This window comes from Dreissena polymorpha, chromosome 9 (genome assembly GCF_020536995.1).
Source record: "Dreissena polymorpha isolate Duluth1 chromosome 9, UMN_Dpol_1.0, whole genome shotgun sequence".
In the NCBI taxonomy this organism is placed as follows: domain Eukaryota; kingdom Metazoa; phylum Mollusca; class Bivalvia; order Myida; family Dreissenidae; genus Dreissena; species Dreissena polymorpha.
The window spans coordinates 23764896-23778643 of NC_068363.1; the positions used below are offsets into that span (position 1 = coordinate 23764896).

The 13748-nt window shown below is 35.1% G+C and overlaps 1 protein-coding gene across 2 annotated transcripts in view; it reads right to left on the minus strand.

Moving 5' to 3' along the window:
- Positions 1–1837: 1837 nt before the first annotated feature.
- Positions 1838–13748, minus strand: part of LOC127845419 (deoxynucleoside triphosphate triphosphohydrolase SAMHD1-like) — an 89956-nt gene continuing 78045 nt past the window's right edge. For both annotated transcript variants that reach the window (XM_052376319.1, XM_052376320.1), the window contains exons 16-17: positions 12284–12421; positions 1838–8788 (exon numbers count right to left, since the gene is read on the minus strand). In XM_052376319.1, the coding sequence (XP_052232279.1) occupies positions 8651–8788; positions 12284–12421 (276 nt within the window). In that variant the 3' untranslated portion in view covers positions 1838–8650. The remainder of the gene's footprint in view (positions 8789–12283; positions 12422–13748) is intronic.

The window sequence follows — 13748 nt, forward strand, 5'->3', positions numbered from 1 at the left end:
CAATTCGATGAGGCTTTATAATTGCATGTTGTCCCCACGGTACTGTCGCGTGTTTACCAAAATAGGGATATTGTGTCGTCTCGTTATCGTACGATCGCGTAATGGAAATCGTTTGGTCGTATTCATTTTAGTTGTGTGGCGTTATGGTCATCTTAAGGTCGCATTATCGCCAATGTAGTACCAAGCCATCGCCATCGTTCGGTCGCATTATCGTCATCGCACCGTCCTGCAATTGTTCGTAGCGTTATTATCAACGTACTGACCAGTTGTCGACATCGTCTCTCGCTTTATAATTGTCCTATTGTCGCGTGTGTTTTTCAAACACGACAATACGATGAGAAATCGTCCGATCTTGGTATTGTTGTTGCAGTAGACGAAGTAAATTGACTTTTTTATCTGTAAATACATTATAAATACACCTCCTTCGCGTAACGTTTCTTATATCATAAACAAACTCAATATTTGAGTCAATAATTTTTGTTGTGTCGGTCTCAACTGAACTGTGATTAAAGATCATTCATGGTGAGCTTCAGTCTCAATTCACAGCTGATTGAGCACTTAAATCTGATCTTATTAAATCTTATATAGTAAATACTGAGAGCTTTAGAGAACTTTACGTCGAAAGAAATAAGATTTGACCATTCGACTCAGCGTTATAGTAATGATATGGAACTTGCTGGAAAACCATTTATGTTCGTCAGCATGTGTAGTCTTTCCAAAAATGACGACACGTTAATTTGCGGGTTTCAGATTTTGAAAGAAAAAACTTTAATAAACTAGCCCCTCTCACCATCGCGATTTATCGCGGACGTGTATTACACACATACTTTGGAAAATGACCAACGCAGTCCTAATTAAGTTATTTTTCTGTGATGTCTGATCAAGAGAGCCACGATGGCCTTGACACGCTTACATGAGGTCAAGGTAAACCAACTGTCGCAACTTGACCTGGTGAAACGATTTAAGGCAGCACGTGACCCAGACCCGAAATTTTCTCAAGATTGGGCTTCTACAGTTATTACAAGATTTTTTATAAGATTTGACGTAGTGACCTAGTTTTTATTTCAAGAAAATCCTTCTGAGTAAGTTTCGTCAAAATTTGATAAAAATGAGGCCACTAGTGCTAAAACAATATACACGGGACAACATTGTCACAAAACCAGGTTTTCAGTTGAAAAAAAGTCTGATAAAGGGAGACAATTCACAATGTGCATTGTTACCCCATTGTGTAAAACTTAAAATCAAAATGTGCATTGTTACTTATTGTTCATAGTTGACCCACCATGTTTCAAAATCAATTATATTTTTTGTAGCGACCTTGACCTTGGAGATGACGTAATTCTTTCGTGAGACACACCGTCAAATAATGGTGAACAAATGTGCCAAATGACATTAACAATCTCACAATGAATGACATAGTAATGGCCTGGACAAGCTAATTTATGGCCATTTTAGACCTTCAAACTCAAATTGTGACCTTGACCTTGGAGATATGGACATAATCATTTCGCGCCACACACCGTCTATTGATGGTGAACAAAATGTGCCACATGATTTTAAAATCTCAAAATGAACAAGCTTGTTCCGCCCCCCGCCCCCCTCCCGCCGGCTGACATTTGCCAATCTAATAACCAGTTTTTCCTTCGGAAAACCTGGTTAAAAATTGGACAACATAGTGTGTACATAGGGTGACTACAACAGCCCACCATAAGCTCAGCATTCATGTGAGATCAAATTCTTGTATCTTGTGATGGTCGGTGTGTATGTCAGATTTAAACAAAAGTAATATTCTATGTGATTTTCCAGCGGCAATACAAATGACGAACAAACAAATGCAAAGAATTTATAGTTTATTAACAGTTATTTTCAGAAAGTAACGTAAAGACGAGGAGACGGATAAGATTCTTAAAGCATGGGGGGGGGGGGGGGCTACATAGTCATGACTATAACAAGCGATATTCTAATGAAAGCCGTATTCTCGGAAAACAGGGCTAAGTGAAGGCGCCTAGTGTGGTCCCCTATTAGCCTCTGATGTCTGAACAGGTTTATTAGCGATGACACTCCCCCTTTTTGGAATGTTCCTTTAAAGAAAGTCTCTACTCAATGAAAATCTGTTCTAGAAGGAATATGTTGTCCCTGATTAGCCTGTGCAAACTGCACAGGATAATATGGGAAGACTCCTTACGCACATGCATTAAGTCTAGTTTTTCCAGAACGAGGCTCACAAGGTCGAGGTTAATTCATCGCGTACTTGTTTGTTTGCTTTTCAATAAAGCACATTATAACGAATAATTCACATTTAGCAAATGACACAAGATGGGCATGTATAATATTTATGATTATCCTATCTTGATTAGATTATGTACAATTTAAACATATATAAAATCTATAAACTGCTTATATTTCACCAATTGTAAATCATAGATATAACAACTATATTGTGTAATGAAATGTTGTATTACATACTGAGAATAAATATTTTCATAAGATCTAGACCATGTAATAATTCATCACTTTGTAAACTTTCATAAAAATACATTGTATGTTACTCGCGCAGGTTATACTACTTGTAAGTATAAAAAACTAAAAAACACATAGATCTCAATAATAATAGTGGATTTCAATAATGAGTATTTTACTCAAACAAGACAGGGACTAAAGTTTTTGAGAATTTCATTTCCATCACAATTCTAAAGCATTATATAGTTTATACACCAATTTAACAATGGTTTTTCTAGGACAGAAAAATAATGTTCCTAAGCACAAACTTTTTCAGTATACTCTATAACTAAATAACAAAATAACAATGAATGGTGGAATAGCCAAGGGTCAAAAACATACATCGAGAAACTCTTACAGCAAACTTGGAGAACTGTAAGAACTATATGAGATATTGTCTTCTGATCTGATCCTATTCAAACATAATAATTGTAAAAACGTTACATGTAATTGTATAGAAAACAATGTGTATTGCTTGAAATATGTTTAAACTTAACTCTGAGATACAGTAATCTTACATGATACGATAATGTTTGTCAAAGGTAATTAATACAAGAGATTGCCAAGCAATATTGTCCCCTACCAGTGAAACTCCACCATAGTCAGTATTTTTTATATTTTTTTATATATTTGTAGCCTTAGCAACCAGAATTCTTGACGTAGGAACAAAATAAATTGACATGCATACTCTCCATATTGCCATCTATCTATGTTTCAAGTTTCAGGAAAAAATATGAAGAACTTTTAAAGTTATCGCAAGATCCAGAAAAGTGTGACAGACTGAGCGCAAACCATAAGTCCCTTCTGGTTTCAATAGGGGACAATTATGCATGCTTAAGTATTTAAAATAATGTATGCATAGGTACATGCAATTATGGTGGTATTATGTGTTAACTTTTTTCATGTTTGTTTTAGGTTACATAGAATCTAAATGATTCTTTTTGCAGAAATGGACGAATATACCTAGGTTTCTTCAAAAATATGGAAAATCTACAAACACTTCCCTTTAACTCATTAAAAAAATACTTTGTAAAAGTTTTCATTGTACAATATCAACAACAATTCTAAACACATTGGAATCTTTGGAATAACTTACATTTACAGAAACAAATGTTATGATTTTAATGAAGAAACAAAGCAATCACTGGTATAGTAAAACTTAAAAATAAAAATAAATGCATAACAACACTCACACAAATTAACTAAAACCTTTTACACAGAAAAAAACCCATAAATAAGTATGATTAAATGCTTAGTCCCTATATATTAAAAAAAGTTAATCTATACAGAAGACATTCCTTATAAACATTTTACCACCTGAAAAACATTAATATGCATTAAAATCACTACATTATATATATATATAAAATGTCTGTTGAGTGGAATTTAATTAATATTTATATTTAGCCAAACTTAATATACCATAAGGGTTGAAGTTCAAGAAATGCCACGGAATTTTGCATTCAAACAGTAATTGCTTTAATAGCTTATATACATAATGAACCAATTGCAAAAATACCTTTTCAAACAGTTCAGATATATGTTGAAAGTGAAACAAGATTGCCTCCCTTTAAACACTATTATGGATGATTTATTTCAGCCAGACAAAGGTCTTGAGAAAAACCATCAGCGATAAAGGAGCGAACGAATCCACTCAATGGAAGGCGATGTCCCAAGTGTGGATTTAAAGCGTTTATGGGTATGCCCGTGACACCACATGTCTGCACATATGAAGATACCGTAATTAAGATAACATATCATGTGTCATCTTTAAATAACATGTTTAATGACAATTAAGTCCTTATTCTCCCCAGGGACCTATACAAATAGGTCCCTGTTCATGCTGAGTTTTATTTATCTTAATTGAATGCAGATGAACATTATTTCTTCTACTTACGTAATAAATGACATTAAAAAAAACACCGAACTATTGTTATTATCAGATCGATAACATAAACTTTTAAAATTATCAAATATATTCGATAAAATCTTTTCGCCTTCTTGTTTTGTTCAGGGACCTATACAAACATATATGTCCCTGTTGTTTTCTTCAGTACTGTTTAAATTTGGAGGCGTGCACGAGTATTCAGGGGCGGTATCCGGGAGTTATCAATTTCTGGGATTGTCTATTGATTAACATATATTTCATTTCAAGGTGTGTGGCTTTAATATACCATTATTATTGTTTAAATCCAAGAAATATACAACAGTAAATGCTTCAATAGCTTATATACATAATGAACCCCTAGCACCTTCTCAAACAGTTCAGGTATATGTTGATAAAGAAAGAATAGTGCCTCCCTTTAAACATGAAATGATAATTTTGATAATTATTTCCAAAAAAGTGAGCTTTTCATAAGGAGGGGGGGGGGGGGGGGCTTAATGTATGTGTGAAAATTGTTGTCCTAGATATTTAAGTCTGTACAAGCTAGTCAGGGAGGACTTTTTCCCATTTTATGGTGTTTTGAAGTAGTTTTCAACAGTTCTGTGTTAGTACGCACGATTTAACTCTGCTTTTCTTAAGTCTTTGGGGTAACTACCACATGTCTTATATTTGCTCTGAACACTTTGTTTCATAAAATGCGTTTGGTATAAACTAAATACAAGCGCAAAAATTAAAGCACCAACTGTATGTATATTGCATATATGATAAATGTTCATATAAAGTTGTCTTTCACACACTGAGTGGAAAGTGCTAAGTGACTTAAAACAAACTTTAAAAAAAAAGTGAAGTAAATAATACAACATATTTGACCAGCAAAATGGTGGCAGTGTGTCAAAACCAAAATATTACACATGAAACAGCAGATAACATTTGCCATTATTTTTAACATTAAAATCCCATATCACTGAAAATTAAAAAAGCTATCTGGAAAAAATGGAAATCGTGCAGCAGTTAATTTGACAGATTTCCAACAGTAACATAGAGATAAAATATAGAACAAAGGTAGGGTAGGGGAATTCCTGAAGTTCAAACTAAGGCTCCGCAAGTCAAGGTATGCACTAAAGGCAAAATATTGTCAATTAATTGAGATAAAATAAATATATAAAAAACTGTACAAGGAAGTTAGTAGTAATACCTGAAATAAAAAGAAAAGATATGTAAAACAAGCCATATTGATGAAATAAACTAAAATCGTCTACCCTAAAAATGTAATGTCCATAGTGCCCAAAATTCTTTATCTAAACAATAAGCACCCTTGAGATTGTAAGTTTTGTGTCAATTTTGCATCTTTAGTATAAAACAGCATCACTATCACATTACATCTAACACTAATGCAATTCAAAAATAATTTTTTTAATGGAATTCTTTTCATTAAACTTAATAAATACATTAAAATTCAACAATCACTCACATGTTAGAAACAATAACTTTAATAAAATCAAAACAACCAGAGATTTGTCACTGACAAAACAGCAGTCCCCTACCATGTTGTCTGAGTATAGATGGGATCTCTGCAAGCTTCATCAACCTAGCTCAAGTACTTATTCTTACACTTGAATCCCTACGTGTCTTACTCAAGTACTTATTCTTACACTTGAATCCCTACGTGTCTTACTCAAGTACTTATTCTTACACTTGAATCCCTACGTGTCTTACTCAAGTACTTATTCTTACACTTGAATCCCTACGTGTCTTACTCAAGTACTTATTCTTACACTTGAATCCCTACACCTAGCTCAAGTACTTATTCTTTCACTTGAATCCCTACGTGTCTTACACTAATTCTTACACTTGAATCCCTACGTGTCTTACTCTGGACAGAATATGATTAATTGATGTTAGTGAAGTGTCGTCCAAAATAAGCCTGTGCAGTCCATAAAGGCTTATCACAAATGTAACACACATGTTGCTTTATATAATATTTTTTTTACAGTAAGTCTCTTTTAAACAAAATACACTCTATTGCACAAACAGACGGACAATTGAAACAGGTAGGGGAATAATTAGTATATGCACAAACAGATGGACAATTGAAATAGGTAGGGAAAAAATAGCACACAGAAAACATAAGCAGTTAAAATCAATCAAAAACTCTTGTAAAGCAAAAACATTACACAAACATACAATATTGATACAATGGCAGACCTAAAAATGGTGCCAACTTGATTAACAAAGAAATACTTGTAAAATGTAAGTTTTTTTTTAACCTTTTGGAGAATGAGACCGAGACCATTTGTGTTGGGAAAGATTCCTTCGTTTTGGCTTAAAGTGGATATCATTATTGTGTTTTGATTTAAAAAAGTGTTAATATAAAATATTATATTTACTGAGGTTCAACTTATAGAGCTAAATAGGAAAATGAACTAAATGTGGTAATGAAAAAAATAAAATAAACCAACTAACTTTCAAGCATTCATTTGGGAAAGTATTCTCTTTTTGAGATTGAAGATTGGGCAGAATTTTGGCCTGAAATTGTACACACAAAAAAACACTGCATCAAATCTTACAATATATAACTAAAAATGACCTTTGAGAATGAGTTTACTAAAACATATATTAATAATACCACTGTGTACATATAAGATATTACCACCCTTTCAAGTATACATAAAAACAATCCAAAAACTAGAGCTTTGTCACAGACGTGACGAATACCCCCACATGCCTCATTGGCACATACTATTTTGCATGTTGTCTTCACAAAAACAGCGGACACCATGCTCAATGTTTACAAACGCACTTAGTGACCCTGCGACCTGGTTTTTGACCCTGCATGGCCCATGTTTGAACTTGTCCTACACATCATCTCGATACAACTTCTGACCAATTGGGGTGCAGATTGAATGAAAACTACTTGAATTAGAGAGCAGACACCATGCTGAATGTGTTAAACGTACTAAGTGACCTAGTGACCTAGTTTTTGGTTCGGCATGACCCATATGCGAACTTGACCTAGACATCATCTAGATACAACTTCTGACCAAGTATGGTGAAGTTCTGATGAAAACTACTTGTATTAGAGAGCTGACAACATGCTCAATGTTTAAAACGGACTAAGTGACCACGTGACCTAGTTTTTGACCCTGCAAGGCCCATGTTGAAACTTGGCCTAGACATCATCTACATACAACTTCTGACCAAGTTTGGTGAAGATCCAATAAAAACTACTTGAATTAGAGAGCGGACACCATGCTCAATGTTTAAAATGCACTAAATGACCAAATGACATAGTTTTTGACCCGGCAAGGCCCATGTTCGAACTTGGCCTAGACATCATCTAGATACAACTTCTGACCAAGTTTGGTAAAGATCAGATGAACACTTCTTAAATAAGAGAGCTGACACGGACCGACTGACCGACCAACAGACAGACAAGCTCACTCCTACATACCCCCCATAAACTTTGTTTAGTGGGGGTATAATAAAATTCTGAAACCTTACTATGAAGAATGAACTTTGAATGAGTACATTTTTTATAAAAGCAAAATTGCATTATCATACAATTTTGTGGCAACTTATTGGCACTATTTCAGTCAAATGTGGACAAACACAATAATACTAGTAGTTATCATTGCAACGAAATATCACAATACTAATGTAGGCAGACAATGTCACACAAACACCCACTCTTTTTTATAAATGTTTTTCTAATCTTTATCAGCAACAACACAGCAACAACCTACCATAACAGCAAACGTAACAATTAAGTTAAGACAGCACTTCCTAGGTATTAAAATAATTCCATAAAATGTCACTGGTTTCACTAAATGCGACATAACAATATCATTTAAAGAACAAATAAAATTAACATTAACAAGAATATTACTTGGCTTATTTATGGCATGGGACCTTTTTTTTCAATTTCAAAGTCGGCAAGTGGTTATGTTTCACCTTTTTTTAACAACAAATAGAAAACATTAAAAATCTTGTAAAAACATTTTCTATAATCAATTCAGTCAAAATTTCTTAACAAACACACTAGATTTCAGCATTGACAATTCGTTAACAAATCTAAATGAGCATAAGCAATACTTTGCCACCAAATAAAACTTAATTTCAGTGACAAAGCATCTTTGGTTTTAAGCAACTAAACATTAAAGCCTTTTATAACTTGCTTCTATAAGATTACATTTATTTCTTAATTTATATCCCCTGCCAGTTGAGTTCCATCTTTTAGCATGCACCTTTTATAACAAACTAACACATCTATTCAAACAGGTTCCTCTTGGATCGTTCCTTATCATCACGACTATAGATAGTGCTGCTAGGCATTGACGTCCCCTGCCCATTGGTCTGTTTCCCTTTATCTACAGGAGTCAACTCCAAGGCACTGACATCCCCACCCTGAAGCATAAAGATGTTTTAGAGCCATGCTCTGGGGCCGTATTCCAGTAGCTTCTTAAGTTTTCACTTAAGTTAAGAAATTTCTTAAATAAATTTCTTAAGTTAAATTTGAAATGTCAAAAACAAAACATGAGACGCTTAGTATTTCTCTTTAAGAAATTCCTTTAAGAGTTAAAGGAAGTAAACTTAATTTTTAATATATGAGAAAAAAATACACAGAGTAAAGAAATTTATTAAGTTTATGAAGCTACCAGAATTTAACTTAAGTGAAATCTTATGTTTAAAGAAAAGATGGCGGAGATAAAAAAATATTGCGCAATATTTCAACTTGTTATTTTTTAACTTCAGAAGCTACTGGAATACGGCCCCTGGTCAACTTCATGTGGTCCCAGATTATCCTGGAAACTTTTCACCTTTATAGTATTTTTTTTCCCTTAAAGGAAGTCTCTTCTTAGTAAAAATTCACAGTTTTTTCCCACTATTTTGGGAATGGGGTCGGGTTCCTTTGGATTGGGAAAAATTGTGGCATTTTGACTTAAATTGGGAAATTACTAAATTAGTATTCTTGTTGTTTTGCTAATAACCTTTTCTTTGATGGGGGGGGGGGGGGAACCTTCCATTGGAAACTTTTAGCTCCGATTTGGGAAAAATATATACTTTTTTCATAGAAAATGGGACCAATTACTGGACCCGATTTTGAATGAAAAAAAAACACTGATTCAGTCAAGGCGGAAAGTGATGTCCCTGAAAGCCTGTGCTGACTGAGAAAGCTAATCTGAGACGTAACTTTCCGTACACGCATTAAGCTCCGTTTTCCCAGAGGTTTGTATGGTTTTATTCATGGTGTTTAATTGTCCTAATTACAACAATTTGGGAATTCATTGCATAGGAATTCAACAAAGCAGTGTATACGAATGACAAATACTGTAAGTCATTATTATTAGTGGGACATTAATTTTCCCAGATTTTATTGGTTGACTAAGACATAAATGTAACACAATACAAAGTCAGGGGGTTTTCTTGGATGTAAACAAAGGCCGTTAAAGGACACGATACCAAAGCAAACCAACCTGATCCCAAACCCAAATTAAAAAAAAAAAATCTCAAATAAAAATGATGATCAATTTATAATTTCATACACATCTAACAAAGTATATAACTTCAATTGATATGATTTTTCCCAAAATGGCTAGGTAAAGGCCTTACCGGTATGTGTCAATATTTGTTCATTACAAAAAATCAAAGTTTGGTCAATATTGTCAATAAACCCCCCCCCAAATTTACCATTTTCTCCATTTAAAAAATCCCAACTCATTTTCCCAAAACCTTTAAATTGGAAAATGACCTAAATTCATAATGTTTTTCCCCAAATCCCAAATCCACAAAATTTTGAGCCCAGGAAAACTTTTTTTTAAACTGTGAATGTTCATGCCAACGAATAACAATGATTTTACAGTAAAAACATCCCATAAGAGTTGAAATGAGAAGACAATGAAAATAGGTTTAACCCTTTCCCACTCAGAAGCAAAGAGAAAATGCCTATGTGAAAACAGCATAAAGCCAGAACAGCCAGCGAGTAATTCGCAGTCTGCTCAGGTTTCATGCTGTTTGCTGCTCATCAGTATCTAAGGGTTGGAAATGAAATCTTTAAAACTTGAATGTGGTAAAAAAAAGGTCTTTAATTTAACTTTGTAAGGAACTAGAAATGCGTCAAAATAAGTGCACTTAATTGTCAGTTTAATATAATAATAATTTAATTGACATTATGGCGGCATATCTTACATTCTAAGGCTTCAAGGTGAAATAAGTTTTATATGCATAACATTTCTAAGAGAGTTAAAATGGTTTTGTGATAGACCCTTAATATACTGAGCCTTGTCCTGGCAAAACTAGGCTTAAGCATGTGCTTAAAGTGTAGTCCCTGATAGCCTGCGCAGAAAACACAGGCTATTCAGGGACAAAACTTTCCACGTGGAATATTTTGTACAGAGTAAAAAATCAATTGAACACAACGTGTTGTCCCTGATATGCCTCTACCCACATGCATTATGCCCAGTTTTCCAGTGTTGTCCCTGATATGCCTCTACCCACATGCATTATGCCCAGTTTTCCAGTGTTGTCCTTGATATGCCTCTACCCACATGCATTATGCCCAGTTTTCCAGTGTCGTCCCTGATATGCCTCTACCCACATGCATTATGCCCAGTTTTCCAGTGTTGTCCCTGATATGCCTCTACCCACATGCATTATGCCCAGTTTTCCAGTGTTGTCCCTGATATGCCTCTACCCACATGCATTATGCCCAGTTTTCCAGTGTTGTCCCTGATATGCCTCTACCCACATGCATTATGCCCAGTTTTCCAGTGTTGTCCCTGATATGCCTCTACCCACATGCATTATGCCAGGTTTACCAAGAACAAAGCTCTACTAAGGAAACACATTATATAAATATTACATGGCTGACAGAGTGACAGTAAATTTGTCAACTTGAGGAAATACTGTCAACCGAGGCGAAGCCAAGGTTGACAGTATTTTTCCGAAAGTTGACAAATTTACTGTCACCCTGTCAGACATGTAATATTTATTTTATTATACCGAATAAACTATTCAAACATGAACAATTTATATGAACCATGAACAATTTAAATATTCAATAATTGAATTTAATTTCAGCAATGAACAACCATTAATATGTTGAGTTGTTCAGATTTACGGGCAGAGCAAAATGAACTTCGCTTTATTCGGCACCAACCTAGTAATCAATTTATCCCATCAATTTTCTTAGTTGTCAATTATTTCTTTAAAAATATAGATCTCTAACAGAACCAGCTTTCCGTATTTTATTTTCATCACTTGATTACGCAATTTATGACGTACTTGTGTGACGTCATTTCGGTGACGAAACATTTTGGGACAACAATATAGACGTGGTGTTTTTTTTTATTACAGTAAAATATTTGTTTAAAGCATCGAACGAATCCAAAACGTATTTCGGATTGTGTGTTTGTCATGCATAACACCTTAAGAACAGACACTGGAAGTGTATATCGTTGTAACTTTATTGTTATTAGCATTGGATTAAAGTTGCCTTTGAGGTAAGCGTGTCGTTTATACTAAATTGATTTTCTTTTTGACTCCTGTCAAAGCTTAAATAATGGCATTTATCTATTCTAGAGCACAGTTTCAGCTGAAATCGATATTTCAATTACCCAAATACAACGGACACGCAAAACTGCGTACTGCGCATGCGCGAATGTGACAGTATAATTTTCGAACATTCCGCACGTGATTGCTAAGGCAGCGGGATACAGTATTTTTTTGTCAGTAAATTTTTTCCCGCTGGTGGCACTTGATTGCTATGGCAGCGGGATACAGTATATTTTGGACAGTAAATTTATTCCCCCCAGGTCTGACAGTATTTCTATGTCATGATGGCCTATGGGAGTTTAGCATTGTAAATAAAAGTGAGGTATAATAATGGAATATGTTTAATACCTTTGGAGGAGGGAAGTTCTTCGCAGCACACCATTGTTCAAACGCCACTTTCACCATATTACAGGAGCGCGGGTCCCTCTTCTTGCTGTATATCCTGATCACCTGCTCTTTGAAGTTCTCTGGTAGCATGCTCGACTCCTGCAAGAATAACAAGAGCTCCACATGACGGGTGCCAACGCTCGGCAGTGGGTGCATTTTTTAATAAATGAAAGTTTGTCAGAATTTTTTTTTTTAAGAGGTCACAGTGACCTTGACCTTTGACCTAGTGACCCAAATATGGGTGTGGCGTGTAGAACTCATCAAGGTGCAGCTACATATGAAGTTTCAAAGTTGTAGGTGGAAGCACTTTGATTTTAGAGCCAATGTTCAAAACCTTGACAAAATGTTAAGGTTTTAGCACAACGCGGACGGCACGACGACGAACACGACACAACGAGCTGGCTATGACCATACCTCAGGTTTTCTCTGAAAACAGCCGAGCTAAAAACAACAAAGTCAACATGAGCCGCAGTCTGGGAAAACTGGGCTTAATTCATGTGCGTAAGGTGTCACACCAGATTAGACTGTACAGTCTGCACAGGCTAACCATGGATGATACTTTCCACCTGAACTGTATTTTTGCATAGGGAAGACTTCCTTTTAACAAATAAATGCCATAAAAGTCATAAGTGTTGTCCCTGTTTAGCCTATGTGGACTGTACAGGCTAATGGGGGACAACATTTTAAGCACAAGCATTAAGCCCCATTTTCCCAGGGCTAGGCTCATACCAACAACCAACTCAATACTAGAGGCAACTTAAGCTTTGGCACGAAAGTAACCAATACCCCCGAACCCGTTTGTTTGCTTTGTGTATAGGGTGAATAACTCCGGAATGTGTAAATAACTGAGAAGAAATAAGTGTCTTAAAGATCTACATTTCATTCTTATACGTTCAGAAACACATATGCAAACACATAGGAAAACCTACAACCCCCATCATAAATACACCCCATGCATGTGGGAGTATAACAAGTTCAAGATGAAGCTAGTTTAAAGTTGATAACTGGGGTATACCAATTTACACAGAAAAAGAGTAACCATTTCCCCCATAAGAAGCAAAGTGAAAATGGCTTTTGCAACCAGCATAAAACCAGAACAGCCTGCCAGTAACTCATAGTCTGTTCAGGTTTTATGCTGTTTGCTGCTCATCAGTAAATAGGTTTAACCATTGCCGACTCAGAAGCAAAGAGAAAATGGCCATGTGTTAACAGCATTAAACTAGAACAGCCTGGGAGTAACTCCTTGTCTGTTCAGGTTTATGCTGTTTGCTGCTCATCAGTATCTTAGGTTTGGAGATGAAGCCTTAAAAACTTGAATCTAGAAAGAAAGGCCTAAAATTAAATATAACTTTCTAAGGGACTACAAATGCCTAAAAATACATATCTAAGCGGTATTAAAATGGTTAAATCTATTAATAAACTCACA